Genomic DNA, 16,967 nt, shown 5'->3' with positions numbered 1-16,967 from the left:
GTGAGCGCGGCGAGTGTGAGCGCGGCGAGTGTGCGGCCGCGTCGCCATTCCCCGTGACGTCAGAGTGTATTGTTGTGAGCGGGGCCGAGCGGAGCATCCCCGGAGCTGTCACCGCGGCGGCGGCGCAGTGCAAGCCCCGCACGAGCGAGCCCGGCCGGCGCCGCCCCCGCCCCCGGCCTCGGCCCCGGCCCCGGCCCCGCCGCCGCCGCCGCCCCCGCCCCCGGCCCGCCCGTCGCGCGCCGCCGCCGCCCGCGCGCCCCCACCCAGCCCACCCCACCCCCTCGCTCCATCCCTCCCACCCGCCGCCCGCGCGCCTCCCCCCGCGGAGCGAGTGCGGGTCACCGGGTCACTGGGTCATTGTCTCGGCGCCCGAACCCCGAGCACCCCGTGGAATCCCCCACGTCATCAGCAGAACCATCAATGAGATGCAAACATGAAAGACAAGAGGAAGAAGAAGGACCGCACCTGGGCCGAGGCTGCCCGCCTGGTACGTACCGCCCCCCGCCCGCCGCCCCGCGCTGGCCCGCGCCGGCGGAGACGGCCGCTTCCAGCCGGAGCCGCCGCCAGCTCGCCGGGCTCCCGCTCTTTGTTATTCTGCGGGAGTGGGCTCGCCCGGGGGCCCCAGTGTGTGTGTGTGTGCCTGTGAGTGTGTGTGTGCGTGCGCGCGCGGAGGGGCACAGCGATTATCTCGGGGAGCCCGGCGCCCGCCGCGCCCGGGACCGCCCGGGACACTTCTCCCGGTACTTCGCTCTCGGGGCTCGGCCGTGCCTCCTCCGCCGGGGAATTTCCGAGCGCTCGGCCGTGCTCCACTTCGCTCTGCCGCTCCGGAGACCTTTGTGTGGCAATTACCACTCCCTCCCGGCCCCTCCACCCCCCGGAATTCCATCGATAACTCTCCGTGCACGGTCTGTGTGGGTTTCGACGTTTGTGAGTTCATACATTTCACACGTGCATGCCCGGTGTGTGTCCGACCCGGACTTGTGGGGCATGTTGCATGTGGGCTCCGTCGTGGCGGCTCTGTGTGCCGTGTCGTGTGCATTATGTATGCACACTGATACGTGCAGGTTTTGTGTGGCTCAAGTTCGATGGTGTTTGTAGGTATTGTGCTCAGCCCGATGTTTGTGTGTACATTCCATGCACGTGTGTGCCATTTGTGAGTATGTTTGTCCGGGTGTGTGTGTCTGTGTTTCGCGAAGTTGAGTCAGTGTCATTTGTAGCGGGGGGTTATGAAGAGTGTACAGCTAGGTGTGTTTCGCTGCTGGCTTCCTGGGCGGTGTTACTTCGCTGCTTTTCCTTTTCTTTAACCGTTCGGAGCTTACGTTTTAATCAGCGAAAGAATGTCTCTATAGAAATGCTGGTTGGCAGAGGGGCGTCGGCGTCTTTGGTTTGATGTATGTGTACGTGTGGGTTTTTTTCTCTCTCTCTCTTTTTTTTCTTCATCTTCTTTAAACGGACAGCTGTAAACGGTTTTTTTTTTTTTTTTTTTTTTAAGGATATTTCTGTACAGTGTGTCTCACGGGAATGCAAGGCATTGCATTTGAAGCTTAGCCTTTCAGGCTTTCGGTTGCATAAATTAAATATTTATTCACCAACTTACTATCTGTTATAAATTGACCAAAAGAAAGCAGGCTGCATGCAGCGGGGGTGGGGGTGGGGGGAGCTGAAAACCCCAGGATATGTTACTGGGTTGACTTTTAAAGATTGTTTTACTATAACTGTGGTCTTTTCTTTTCTTTTCTTTTTTTTAAGCTTTTGAGTAACTACATCATGTTCAAGGAGAACATTTGTCAAAAGTAATTATCTGAGTTTGGTTGAAGGGCCTTGCTGGTATGTTTCTGGATTCTGGCAAAGGGTTTTAGATAATTGGCCCTATTGCCCTGCGCAGAAGTGACAGAAGTCCTTCTTAATTGCATTCTAGTTATTGGTAGCTGAAGTGGCCGGGCCCCTTTATTCATTTTTAATTTGTAATAGTGTATGCTATGATTTCTGTCTTTATCTGCGGTCCTGTTAATCGCCAAATCACTCAGTCTCCGCGGATGAATGGGCAGGTAATAGTCATTCTCTAATGAACTGCATCTGCGAGAGTGAACTTATTTGTAAGGAATATGTGAAAAGTAAGCAGTGTTAAGTAAATGCCAGATTGATGTTATCACTGGATTTTTGCTAGAGCAGAGTAGGTTATTTATTGTTTGCTCAGCCATTAATTCAGAATTGTGTGGGGGGTGTGCACCGCTTCTGAAAATGCATTATTCCAGTTCCTTGGAGTGGCAGTCAAGTGCTATTATAGAGCTTCAGTGTATATATTTTAAACAAGTGAACAATGAGTTGATTTATAAATATTTTAAAATAATGGTTCATGAATTAGCTATATCTGCCTGCAGAGAATTCTTAATAAATAACAGTATTCTGATGGAATTTAAAGCTAACCATTTGTATTCAATCAGTATATGTTGCTATTCTTGAAAGTACTACACTTTATTTGATATAATTGTCTTGGAGTGATAAATCTCGAAATCAGTTTCAGAGTTACATGTTTTTTGTTCAAAGTTTCATTTTCCTCTTGCAAAGTTCATTGATGGGAAAAGACACGCTAGGGGTCATCAACACAAAAGAATTAATGATGGACCAGATGTCTCTGTTTTAACTAGACATATTGAACTAGTAGTTATGGTAATTTTTCAATTTGGTTCAAGTTATTTTTCCCCTGGTAGTTGTACAAATGTGTATGTATTCAAAATGTTGACAGTTGAAATAAAATACTGAATAAAGGAGCAAATAATTGTTACTGTAAATATCTTTTTCAGAAATTTGCCATTTATAATAGTGACTTATGATCATTCTTAACTTATTTGGTAAAAAAGGAGAAATGATTCCATTTGGGTAACAGTGACAATTTTTCATATTTTCTTTATGGTTATGTGAATGCATATAGACAAACTCTCTTCCAAACTTGCACGAGAAACATTTTTACTCTTAAAAGTGATAGTATTATACTCAGTGAAAAAGAAATGCCTTTTTTTGTGTGCATTTCTGTGATAGAAGTCCTATTTTACATTTTCACACTGCCACTGCTGATTTTGCTGTGGTAGTGGTAAAGAATTTTTAGCCTTTTCTCCATCAAATGTTAAACCAGATGTCTGATTTTAAAACCAAAGACTAAAGATCGATAGAAAATATGCAGCTCAGTATGTGGTTCTTGCAATATATGAACTAAAGAGAAAGTATCCAAATTAACATTAAGAATAATCTTCAAAAATATGCCATGTATACTTTTATATATCTATATACATATGTGTGTATATCTATATATGTGTGTGTATATATATATATATGTACATATATATATTCTACTGGTGTGTATGTATGTGTGTTTGCATGTGATTATCTTGAACGGAAGGATATCAGGTCAGAGGAAATGCAAAGTAGATTTTTTGAACTGAGACCAAAAGCTCATATTGAAGTGTAGCTTGGTATTCATTTTTAAGAAAAATGTATAAGGAAGAGCAGTTCTTTCCAGAGTAACTTAGAACTTCCCTTAAACAACAGAATTTTGGTTTCTTTCTTTGTAAGAAAAGTATCCGGCATCCAAATCTGTAAACTGAGTGGCAGCTCCAGGGATTTTGTTTTAGATGGAGATGTAGCTATCAAGCTCCACCAATTTTCTCATAGAAGTATGTCCTGTTTGGATGTGGTGGGTTTGTTTATCTTAGGAAAGGAGGACTGGTGGCATAATTCCCCTGTATTTTCAGGAATGTGGTGATTATTAACAGGCTGCCATTTTAAAATAGTAATATGACATCTTTGCCCCCCCCCCCTTTTTTTCCTTTCTGCCCTGCATCAATTGCAGAAATTTCAGCCCTCAGCCTCTCCCCCTCCTCCTCGGCCTTCTGCAGTTGTGGTTGTTACTTAGCGCAGGGCCATTTAATATGGAGTCTGCTCCCAAACCAGATGCATTTTCATCTGTTTTATCTGCTCCTCTAAGGTTGTAGAGTCTCAGAGGATCCCACAATCACATGGAAGTGTCTTCTGTCTTAATATTTGTAGCCCACAATAAGAATAAAAATCAAAACCATAACTCATGTCGAGCTGGGGCTTTGACTTTAATCCTTTTGACTTTTATCTCAAGTCTTCACTCTGTTACTATAAATACAGTTTAAACCATTGTGAAAGGATCTTCATGCTTCTTTGTAAAAAATGGGGATTTGACAGGACTTTGTTTTACTGCACTAAGGGGTTTCTTTGTTACTGGCTTAACACAGAACATACTGTTATTTATATATTTAGTCTAGGTTAATTCTCTCTTTTTTTTGACATGCAAAATTGTTGCTTTGAGAAGTGCTTTTTGATAGTTTCATCAGTTTGTTCTATAGGGAGTGCTCCTGTTAAGATAATGGTTCAATGTATTAATTTGTTCCCCGAGTTTCCTTCTATTTGTTTTGTTCCTTACAATCTTTGTTTAGTCTCACTGGCACCTGAAAATAAATCTTAACAATCCTCAATAGCTTTGTGCTTGGTAACATGGCTGATTTATTTGCTTGTGGTTTAGATACATTCACACAGATAATGAATATCGGTGGGTTTTTTTTTGGGGGGTGGGGGGGGTTCAAGGTGACCTTTGGAAAAAATTTTAATGGCAAATTTGCCTCATTGTTGGGAAAAAAGCAGGCACGTACTCCTTTATGCCCTAGCAGAGTTACTGAAGGTTTTAAGTAAATTGAACTTTTGTAAATCATACTGTATTAAAAATTAAGTAGGGCTTTATTAATTAAAGGAAATCTGTGTGAATCTTTTGCACAGTGAAGATTCTTTTGCATAATGCATTATATTCTAAATAAACTGTTAGGTTTTTATCAAATAGTGCTGAATGGTAATGGTAGCTGTTAAAGTAGAAAACAATTCATAATTGTTCATTTACTGGTTGCCTTGCCTTTTGTCTTTGTATTTTAGAAATAAATGTAATTTTTCAGGGGTGATGAACATAGGGTAGAGCAGAGAGCACTGGTCTTGCTTTTGGCATTTTCTCACTGTGTTAGTGGTGCTTAGATTTTAGGTTAGGACCAGGCCTTTGTAAGAGCGGAGAACATTTGACTTGTGATTTGGGGTAAGCCCCAAAGGTGTACATGAGCATAACTGTGACAGTGCTTACTCGTTTAAGAGACTGGCTGATGTGTTTGGCAAATGGAATTTTATTTTCAATAGCTTACATTTCAGTTGGCTTGCTTCAGCTGTTTTCTGTGATTCACACATAGCATCATTTCTTTATGTCTGTATCATCATCTTTCTTTCAGATATGGAACCTAAATTTTCATTTTGCAATTTCAAAGATGGAAAAGAGTTAGCAAGCTCTGTGCCTCTATAGGAAAAAAAAAAAAAAAGGAGTTTCAAGTTGGGAAAAAAAAATGAGGGATGTGAACTTGGGGCAGTGTATAGGTTGTTAATTTTTTATTTCCTGCTGACATGAAAGAGAATTTTAAGAATTCTTTCTTAAGTTTTTCTCTCTTTGACAAATTCTTTGGTCACAGATGAGCATATGGTAGCTTTTAGACTTGTAGAGTTATACCTGTAAAGGAATTTCACCACAGAACAACAAACTGATAAAGTAATTAAATTTAATTTTTAATAATGTAATCATTTAACATGTCACTGAAATGCATTGGAAATGTGAAGTTTAGTCCCTAAATATTCTGAGGGCTCCTACATAGCATATGGGTCAAATGCCAGGGGCAATACAAACTTATCTTCTGAAGGAGTGTAGAATTCGGTGGGGGAGTTCAGAACCTGGAGGGTGACTGAGCGGACAGACACCATCCTTGGGCATCACATGAGTGATCAAGAGGTGCTAGTTTATACATTTACAGAAGGGAGAAGTTGACTGAAGAAGGCTTACTGGACTAAGTGAAGCTTCATTTGTCCTTGAAATATGAGTAAGATTAAACAGGTGATGAGAGAAACTTTCTAGGAAGAGAGAACTGTATGGACAAAGGTGTGATGTTAGGTGAGAGGAAGTATTCAGGGCACAATGAACAGACCAGTCTAGAAATCTCAGAAGACTTGAGGGGAACTTGCACTGCAATAAAGTTGAAAATTAGATTGTGACTCAATTGGGGAGGGGTTCGAAAAGTCATTTTAAGAGAGCTGGACGTTGTAAATTGGAGCATGGGGCTGATGGGGCAGTGGGGTGGTAGAAACACACGGTGTACATACATACTCCCAAATGACTATTCCTTATAGAGAGGGGCCTCTGTTACTTGGAGAATCTAAAACCAAAATTGATGTTAGAAATATTTTGTTTAAAAAAACACAACTTTGTTCTGTGTCATAGCCTTCCAAATGAGGAAAAGTAAACATTAGTAAGTATTGTACATTGCATTCATAGAAAATGTATACAGACCACTCATTTGCTGAATATACTCCCTTGAGATCTGTGGATAGCAGGGGTTTGCTCAGTAACTCATTCTCCTAGTGTGTGTGGTTTAATGATGTGTTCAGTATCTTCACCTTGTTTGTAAGGAGCAGGGCTGGCATAAGTCCTTTGAAAAATTCTGTGCTGTCTGATATTTTAAAAATAATACAAGCATTTTAACTGATGTAAATTTAACTGATTTGTTGCATGGAGGCATAGGGAGGATTCAAGCCTCCATCAGACTTACTGACCACCTTTCAGATTGCCTGTCTTTCATTTCCTTCTCCCCCCCTTCTTGTAAGCATCAAAACTTTGCACACTGCTGCTGCTGCTGCTGTTGTTAATTCATAATTTAAACTACACTCTCCCCCACCCCTGAGGTCCTCTGGAGCAGATCCTGGCTCCTTCCTGGTGGGACTGGAAGGAGGGGCATCTGTATAGAAGGACTTTCCGCTATTTGCCAGCACTCAGAGCCTTGATTGTTCTGCCTTTGTCCCTGCACAGTTGGTAGCTGTGGAAATCTAGCCCTGGCTGAAACTTTCCCTGAAGAGCCCTTGGGGAACAAATAGAAACATTATATGATTAGCGACATTGTTTTCATTATTAAACAAATCTACATAAAAGGCTAGCAATTAACAGCTTTATCTGCCTGAACTTAGACACCTATCTCTCCTCTTCCCTCCCTAGTCCCACTTGAAATGGATAACAATTAACTGTTGCTGGTTTTAATGTCAGCAACTGACAACACCAAATTGGGAATAGGCACTTCTCATGGTTGATTGACATGTAGCCCTCTGACACATTCTTATGTAGTTTTAGGGCAAATTCATGCCCTGGGGTTAGAGCCAAAGGGCTTGTCAGAACACTGACTTTAATAGCTGCAATATACAACTTAAATGACATCTAAGACCGTAGCTTCGGTGGATCTTTTAGAACCTGAGGAATTCTCCAAGGCAGTGGAATTTATACTTAATGGACAAGCTTAGAACTTGTAAGATTTTTGTCTAAGTATATAGATGTATAATTGACTTTATGATATAGTTTATATCAGTTTATCTGTAGCATACGTTAGTCCATGAAAAGCTTAATGATTTTTAAAATAATTCCAAAATTGATTTTTTTTGGCAAGTGTTCTTCTTTTTTTTTTTTTTTTTTTTTTTTTTACTAATCCTACAGTTGATTTCTGAGTGTATGATCTATGATTTAACGAAGGGAATGGGAGGGACCCTCTTCATCTTATTCAGAGGACAGATGGTATTTTCAGGATTTTGTTAACTTTCATGTAGTGAAACCTGTTTTAATGAATTCAAGAAATTAGAAATTGAAATTGGGTTTTTGGGCTTGTTTTCCAGCTTAGTCATGAAGAAGACATGATATATAGTGAGGCTGTTGGTTTTTCTTAATTTTTTTTTTTTTAATGTCTGGAATAAATGACTATACATGTAATTTGCACGTGTATAGAAACCTTGTTGACATTGCTGCAGAACTAAGTCTGTGTCTGGACCATCAGGACTCTGTATTCTCCACCACCACCCTCCCCTTCCTCCCCCTCCTTATCATGCACACACAACAGACACTCATTATTTGAAAATTTTTTTATAAGAAAATCTCCTTGCTTTAAAATATGTGTTGTCATATCTTCAAAATCTCAAAATTAGAAATTGTCATTCCTGAATTCCCTGTTTACTTTGGTCCTCTTAATCTCTTTTGAGTCAATTCTGGAAATTCAATTAAACATTCTGAATTAAACTTTGATATTTTACTTGTTTTCTTTGCCTCACTGTTGCTCTTTCCTGCTTGTTGTAGGGTCTCCTCTCAGCTTCCCTCTTCACATTGCTATATCTCAGAATTACATCTCCCTCCTCCTTTTTATTCTCAGTTTTATCCTGTCTTTGAGCAGTCGCACCCACTTCAGTGGCGGGTATCCCAGGACAAGAACTCTAGTCTTGATTTTTTCTTTAAATTTGGATTTATACTAACAATTTTTATTGTTTATCTCCTTGCACTATGGATATTCCAAATGAAATTCATCCAGTTCAGTTAAATATTCATTGGCAACCTCCCACAAATGTGCAATGCATTGGGTCCACAACAGGAAAGGATATCATTCCTGTCTGGAGGGCACTTACCTGTATGAGCATAAATAATATCTGTGAAGGGTGGAAATTCTAACTATAGCTCACATTTAGCTCCTCCTTTTTTCATTCTCTGTGTTTTACAGAGTGCTGACCTTCCAACTAATTCTGAACCTAATTTGTTTTCCAAATTTTACTTAGTGAAGCTGTATTAATCTTTCTCGAACACATTTGATCTTACTGAATCATTCCTCTGCTTATAGTTTTGTGATTACCTTTAAGTTAAAGTTCAGCAGGTCATGGGAAACTCATTTTAACCTTGGAAATACTTTTTTAAAAGTGATATATGATTGTTTTCCCTAATAGTATCAAGAATTTAACATGTTCTATCCATTATACATCACACCAACCTTCCCATCATGTAGTAATTTCTGCAGCCTCATATTTATTTTAAATTCTTTTAAAACATAGTTATTTTTAATATGACATAAATTAATAACATTTTATTAACTTCCATGCTCAACTTTATTTGTCATATTGCATTCACTCTAAGTTGCCTCCTTTAACAGCTTTTTAAAAAAATTAATCAAGGGTCTCTGGGTTCACAGGCTTTGCATTTCTGATATATTTTTGTTTGTCCACCCCTTAAAAACTTGATTATTAAGCTTTTGTGTTTTAAGTTAGTTCCAGACTCATATGCAATTATAAGAATTAAGAAAAAGTGAACTAGTGGCCAATCCTTCCTAATCATCCATACCCTCTCCCCCAATCCCCCCTGTTCTCATAATTTTAATCTTAATGTAGTCAAGATTGGGTGTACAAAAAAAAAAAAAAAAAAAGATTATGTGTACAAAAGTGATCAACCTTGGCCTTTAGGAAGTATTATCCATCAAATGTGTGGATTATAATTCAACAAGATTTTTATTCTCACAAAGTTCAGCTCATCTTCCATTAGAAAATAAAGGGAAAAACTTGGTAGGAAAAAATTAAGATATTCTATGTTGCTCTCACCTTTGAGTGATAATTTAACTAGTTATAAAAGTCTTAGTTGACAGTTGCTTTATCCTTAGTACATTGGAGATGTTTCTTCATTATGTTCTTGCATCAGTGGTTGTAATGTCTGTGGTGAGTTTCATTGTTACTTTTTAAAGAAGTAATATGCTTTTTGTATCTGAGAGATTTTACATGTTCTCTTTATCCTTGAAGTTATGAAGTTTTAATGCTTTGTCTTAAATGTTTGTCTTTGTGTTATTATGCTTGGTATCCAGAGTTTACTTTTTAGCATGTATGTTTAGTTGCTCAGTTGTGTCTCTTTGTGATCCCGTGGACTATTGCCAGCCAGGCTCCTCTGTCCATGGCATTTGCAAAGTAAGAATAGTGGAAATAGTTGCCATTTCCTTTCCATACTTTTCTTAAAGAGTAAACTTAATTGTTGCCTTTTTATACTTGAAAATTTTAATCATGTTTTGGTATAGAACTTATATTGTCTTGTGTCCCCAGCAGGCCATGAATTCTTTGAAGTCTTCTAAGTGTTCCCACAGCATCTAATAGTTTAGTTTATGCGTTAGCAGTGATTTAAATACAATGTGGAAAGGACTTCCCTAATATAGAACAGGATACAGTAGTGGATATGCTGGCTTGGCTGGTCAGAATTGTGGATTGCAAGCAACAGAAACCACTTGTTGCTAACTTAAGTATAGAAAATGAGCTTTTTTGGGAGACCATAAAGTAGTTTATATAGTCATCGGGAAGTCATCACCTTCTTCTTAAAAAAAGGAGGTTGGAAAAATCAGCAGAGATCAATAGAGTATGTGCAGCAGAAATACACACAGTCATGCTGCAAGAACAGTCTACTTGGATTGTGGCTGTGGACACCACTAGCACAATAATGGTCACCTCTGTGACTTAGTGCTGACATTGGACACTGCTGTTGCTCCCAGTGTATCATATGAATGTATTATAGTCTCCTCTGTCTTTGCATCCAATACTCAAGATTCAAATTCACAGGCAGATGCATCTAATTGTCAGACTGTAGCTCCCAAGTCTATACCTTGGCTGCTGAAGACTGATGAGAAGGTGTATATGGCCTCTTCACCACTGTCGTGGAAGCATCTATGTTTATATATTCATAGTGGCAATAAAGCCAACTGAAGATTAAAACTGAATGCCCCACCTCTTTCCACCTCCTGTTCTCAGCAATTCTGCTCTGTATTTTTCTTCTCTCAGTGAAAGCCATTGCCCTCTCTGTAGTTCCTCAAACTAGAAACCTTCTTGTCATCGTTAATGCCCTTTTGTATTTTTTTTTCTTTTTATCCAGTAATCACTGAGTTATGCCAGTTTTATTTCCTTTTCTTCAAATTTGCAAATCCTTGTCTTTACATGCTACACATATCCATTTCCACTGTAATTTATCTTGACTCAGGCAGTGTATGGGTTTGGGAAAGAATATAGATTAATGACAGGCCTAAAAGTCAGGCAGATTTATGTTTGAGGCTCATTTCTGCCACTTACTATGTGTTTGACCTTGGGCAAATTATTTAACATCTCTCAATTTTAGTTCAATTGTCTATTAAAGGGAATAATGGCATTACAGAGTGGTTGGAATATTTAAATAAGATAACGTGCATAAGGTACTTAAGTACAGTGTCTGACATTAGAAGGTGCCAGTTAATGTTAGTGCCTGGTAGTTCCCATCTTCTCATTAAGTTGATACAACAACCTTGTAAGTGGTTTTACTGACTCCAGACTTGCTTCCACTCAGACTCATTCTCCTTATTACATCCACAGCTGCTTTTTTAAAGGAAGAACTGGTTCATGTTATCCCCTTGAGCCTGACTAAGCTGCTATAGGAAACAGATGGCATTATCTTATAATGCGTGATTAAAGAAAGTTAGGGCACAATAAAAGAAAAGAACAAGATATAGACAAATCAGGGATATTACCAGCAGAAGGATGTTACTATTCTTAGACTTGAAGGGCCAAGGAGAGCAGAGAGCGGTTACTACAGAGATGTGGGCTCTTATTATAGAAGGATCAGAAGTAAAACATAGCCAGTGCCATCCCTCACCCCTGCAAGGGGGAGAAGCATGCTCATTGTCATTCTGACTCCACTCCTTCCATCTTCTGATCTCCAGTTGGTGCCTCCTATGGCTGAATCCATGTATAAGTCAGAAGACAGAGGACTTCCAGTGGGGAAATTCATGGTTGTCAGCCTACTGGGTCATGAAGCTGAGTAGAGAAGGCTAAAAAGTGAATCTGGAGCTGCTAATGGGGAATGCAGAAAACATCTCTTTTTCAAATACCTTTCAGTAGCTTCCCATGATTCTAAGAGCATCATGGCCCTTGTTTCAGGATCCTTCAGGTTTGTCCTTTGCATACATCTCCAGTTTCGTTGCTTGATTCTCTCACCATTGGCATTTTAAACACCTTAATATGAAAGTACTATTAGATCTTTGAATTTATCATACTGCCCCATATTTTGTCTCAACTTTGTACATGTTCCTTCTCTTTGTAAATCTTTCCTTCCTCCCCTTGTATTCTTTTCATCTGGTAAATTCTTAACACTTCCTTCAGAGTTCAACTTCCTTTAAGAAGTTTTTGTATATCCCCAAAGCACTTCACCCCTCTCCAGTACTCTTGCCTGGAAAATCCCATGGATGGAAGAGCCTGGTAGGCTGCAGTCCATGGGATCGCGAAGAGTCGGACCCGACTGAGCGACTTCACTTTCACTTTTCACTTTCCTGCATTGGAGAAGGAAATGGCAACCCATTCCAGTGTTCTTGCCTGGAGAATCCCAGGGATGGGGGAGCCTGGTGGCTGCCGTCTATGGGGTCACACAGAGTCGGACATGACTGAAGTGACTTAGCAGCAGCAAAGCACTTCATAGTTGGGACGGTTATTATAATTACTTGTTTACTTTCTTGTTTATAAGTATTTCCTGAGTACCTGATGTACTATATCAGGTTAAGAGGGTGCTAATTATAGTTGAATAAAGTGAATGAGTCAAAGAAGATTTTTCAGAGGAGCTCTTGTAGCTAATTTTTTTTTTAAGTTTTCAGAAGATCTGTAGACCTATAAAACTTATTTCTTATTGATTTATTTCCATGTCATTGCTGAATTGTCATTGTACAGCCTAGAGAAGGGATCTGATTTTCTGAGACTCAGTTGGACAACTGATAGGTTTTGAAAAATCTGTGTGTACTGTCAATTCACTAGCCTCTTTTATTATTTTGGGATACTTTGTTGAAGTTAATGGCAATGAAAACATATTCAATTCCTGCCATTAATATGTTACGTACCCTGTGAATTCAATAAAATATGGAACTTGACCTTTGGGAGATTAACATTAAAAAACCCCCAAAAAACCCCTTGAAGCCCAAGAGATACTTTTCTGTAAATTTTAAGTTGCAAAGTGTAGTAGAAATTCAGTAACATAAAAGTAGTCTTTTATGTTTGATTTTAGTAAGATTCAATGATGTATCTTACTTTATAAAGGCTTTCTGTGACTTACAAACCAAGAGAAGAGTTATATAGTATATTTATTACAACACGGATTGGAAATGTTTACAAAGTAAATAATCTCCTTTATACATGTAAGTAAAACATTTATAAGGAGTTCCCTGGTGGTTCATGTAGTAAAGTGGTAAAAAATTCCTCTGCCATTGCAGGACTCATGGGTTCATTCCCTGGGTCAGCAAGATTCCCTGGAGAAGCAAACAGCAACCCACTTCAGTATTTTTGCATGAGTAATCCCATGGACAGAGAAGCCTGGTGGGCTACAGTTCATGGGGTTGCAAAGAGTTGAAGAATTGGACGTGACTTAGTGACTGAGCATGCTTGCAAAATATTTACAACTTGATGTCACAGTTTCCTTTTGAGAGTGTAGAAATCTGATATAATGATGAAACAGACTTTATATATCAGATATCATAAACTATTACTATTACCAAAGTAACTAATAATTAAAATCACTGTTGTTAAAGTAATGACTAAAAATGGCTAATAAGAGTTTTTTTAAATAATGCTTATTTGGTACTTATATGCCTGATAGTACACTAACTTATTATATACATTATATTGTTTAATCCTAAGTGCAAACCTAGGAGACTAAGTGCAAACCTATGGTGCAAACCTATAGCATAGTCCATCTTTTTTAAATGAAGAAATTGAGATTAAGAGTGCCAGTTAAGTTTCTCTCAGTTGCAAGTGAAATAAATTTAGTGAAAACTAGTTTAAGCAAAAAGTCCCACTTAACTGAGAAATCCAAGGGTGGAAGTCAGTAAATTGTAAGTGGGTAAAGAGATATAGAGACTATCATCAAAATATTTGCTTTCTCTCCATCTTTTATCTTTGTTTTTTCTTGGCTTAATGCTGCAGCCAGGATCTGATAGAAGTCTTGGTCAAGATAAGATGCTCATTGGCACCCCAGAGCTGCATCCTCCAAGCATAAAACAAACCACTTTCCCTGCTCCTCCTCTTTATTATTATTGTTGTTATTTTAAATGCCCTCTCAGGGTAGTCTTTATTTTGTCCTACTTGACTGTTTTACTCATCTCTCACCAGCAGCAGTGGCCAGGATCAGGTAGCATGATTGATTACCATGCAGCAATGACTTGGAGCAGAAGAAAATTATGCAAAAGCACCAATAAAAGGGAGATAGAAAGTATGCCAGAAAAACAAATTATACATGCCATTCCTTCTGCTTTCAGAGAGGGCGAATTAGCTTGCTAAGCTCGTCAGTAGGAGAAGAAAGTGAAAGTCGCTCAGTCGTGTCCGACTCTTTGTTGCCCCATGGACAATACAGTCCATGGGATTCTCCAGGCCAGAATACTGGAGTGGGTAGCCTTTCCCTTCTCCAGGGGATCTTCCCAACCCAGGGATCAAACCCAGGTCTCCCGCATTGCAGGCTAATTCTTTACCAACTGAGCTATCAGGGAAGCCCAGTTATTAGTAGAGCAGTGATTAAAACCCATGTCTGCCCATGCTCAGAGTTCTAGACATTAAGCATATTAAAGTTACTTTTTTATTCCTTCTTCCTGGTATTAGTTTTATGATTATTTGTTTCACATTTTCAAGATGTTAAAGCCAAGACAGCCATTGCAAAAATTGTAAAGATTTCTTTGGAGCGTTTCCTCTGGAACTTACTTTCCTGATTTAGAGGCTAGATATTACAATGGATAGTTTCTGTTCTGTTTTTCCTCACAGACCAGTTTCTTTAAATAGCACTCTATATGAATGGTCTTTATATAATATTTATAGTTTAGCACCATTCATGACCTGAATTCATGAAATATATAATTCTGGATGAGGCTTCCAGGTTCTTTCTGGATGCAAGTAAATACTTTCATTCACTGACTAAATGCCAAGATTTTTTCACAGGATCAATTGTGACCCTAAGAGAATGTTAGTTTAATGAAAGAGAGCAAACTTTTCTTCTCCCTAGCGTAAACTCTCACTCATTTCTCTGAATATTGAGAAAAGATCAGCATAAGATGGCAACTCCCTGTTTTATGTACAGTTCCGTGGCCATCACAATCTTATGGCTGTCACTTCTTATTTATTCATTTAACGGCATTTCTCTTCTAGAGCTTAAGGGAAACAAAAGTTGTGCTTAGAAAATTTCTTCTTCTCCTTCTCCCTTTTTCTTTCCCTTAGCCTTGTGGAAATGTAACCGTACCTTCTCAGTTTGGATGAAGGTTGATGGCACTGAGCTTTTTGATGTTTATGCACGGTCTATTCTAGGCAGAGATGCTACTGTGAATAAAGAGAAAAACACACTTAGCCCACCAGGATCTTTAACGAGGAGATGAGAAAAGTAAAAATAAAACACTATTAAGTATAGACAAAAATACTATGTGACTCCTGTTCTCATCCTTCCTCCAATTTTTAGATATCTGTTTTTATCCCTTTTAGCTAATGCTGTCTTCACAAACCAAGTACTAGTAATTAAACGGGAATCGAAGGACTGTCGGTAGGAAAAACAAAAATCAATGAGCAAATACAGATATTGTATTACCTTTTAGTCTCCTAATGACTGTTTTATTTTTCCTTGCTCCAGAACTCACTGTTAAGTGAGTTCAGCTTATTGGTAGAGAATGCAAGATTCATAAAATTATTTTCATTCGTTAAAAGCTTCAGTGGAGAAGGAGGCCCTTTAAAAATTAGTCTCGTTTTCCCAGTCCATTCTTTTCATGACTTGTGTGTTATTTTCCTGGTGTAGATGATAGCCATAGGCAGCTTTTCAGAAAGAAGCAACTTGAAGCACATTAAAGGTATCATCCAGAAAAATGAATGATGAGGGAACAATAGTAGGACTTTGATAAAACTTAGTGTTTTGTTTTAATTTTTTTTTCTGTGTGTTTTGAATAAGCACTTGATCCTTGAACACCGCAGAGGTTAGGGGTACTGACCATCTGCACATTCAGAAACCTGTATAACTTAGAGTTGGTGCCCTCTCCCCTCAGTTCCTCTTCATCTGTGGTTCCGTATCAATGGATTCCACCAGCTATGGATCGTGTAGTACTTATTGTTGAAACATCTGCCTGTAAGTGGACCTGTGCAGTTACAACCAATGTGGCTCAAGGGTCAGCTGTGTTTTCAGTTGTGTTCGAGAGACTCAAAGAGATGAAAAGATAGTTTTCTACTAATTATATTTTTAAATTTCTTCCTTCATTTTTAATGAATGGTTGACTGGCTCTTTCATTATAGGCAGTAGGTTGGCACAGGGTGGCACCTCTTGCCCCTTGAAGTAGGTGTTACCAGGTGCATGGTCTTGTTCCCTCTATCCAGGGTTTGATTCAGCTTTTTTCTTTCTTGAATGTGTTAATCACAGAAGCTGATAACGATGAAATTTCAGTCACCCTGCTTCTAGCTTGGACATACAGATGTGAGTGAGGAATCAGCATTTGTTTTAATCCACCAAGATTTGGGGGTTGGTTTTTACTGTTTTGTATCCCTGCCTCCTGACAGATACAGTTCTGATAGCAACACGGGATGTTTTTGTTCCAGGCCACCCTTTCCCTTTGTTTATGAGACAGTAAATGCTTAATTACATGCTTAAGAGGTAAGTAAAGCAAACAAGGTTAAGTCCCTGTTTTCTTCTTCATTCCATTAAATTGCTTTGTAAAATCACCCTCTCCTGTAAAAAATATCTTTGATATTTGTCAAACCAGAAACCAGTAGAGGATTTTCATTGCAAGGAAAATTTGTTTCTATTTTCTCTTAAGATAATTCTGTTTATGTTTTTTCTTGATTAAAAAAAAAATGCTTTTCCTTCCATCTGTCTACTCAAGAGGACAGATTTCTAACCAGAGAGAGTGAAACAATTACTGTTAACAAGGAATTGAGTTCCAAGATAGTTGAAGAGATAGAAAAAGGGCACCTGGGCATTTTCAACAAGCTCAGGTTCCCAAGTCCAGACAAAGTGTGCTTCACGTTGCAAAGGTATGACCAGATTTCCACCCCATTGAGAAGAGGAAAGCAGACACTGT

General features: G+C 39.1%; 1 protein-coding gene across 2 annotated transcripts in view; it reads left to right on the top strand.

Annotated features, from left to right (window-relative positions):
• Positions 1 to 258: 258 nt before the first annotated feature.
• The window catches only part of ASXL3 (ASXL transcriptional regulator 3), a 196,997-nt gene continuing 180,288 nt past the window's right edge, over positions 259 to 16,967 (top strand). The window contains exon 1 of one of the 2 annotated variants that reach the window (XM_086372262.1): positions 259 to 487. In XM_086372262.1, coding sequence (XP_086228388.1) covers positions 434 to 487 — 54 coding nt within the window. In that variant the 5' untranslated portion in view covers positions 259 to 433. The remainder of the gene's footprint in view (positions 488 to 16,967) is intronic. The other variant, XM_086372265.1, reaches the window with a different exon arrangement.

This window comes from Bos grunniens, chromosome 24 (assembly GCF_055505025.1).
Source record: "Bos grunniens cultivar Pamir isolate PY7600 chromosome 24, Bosgru_T2T1.0, whole genome shotgun sequence".
Classification (NCBI taxonomy): domain Eukaryota; kingdom Metazoa; phylum Chordata; class Mammalia; order Artiodactyla; family Bovidae; genus Bos; species Bos grunniens.
The sequence above is the reverse complement of the archived record's forward strand: the minus strand, read 5'-3'. Positions and strand labels throughout refer to the sequence as shown.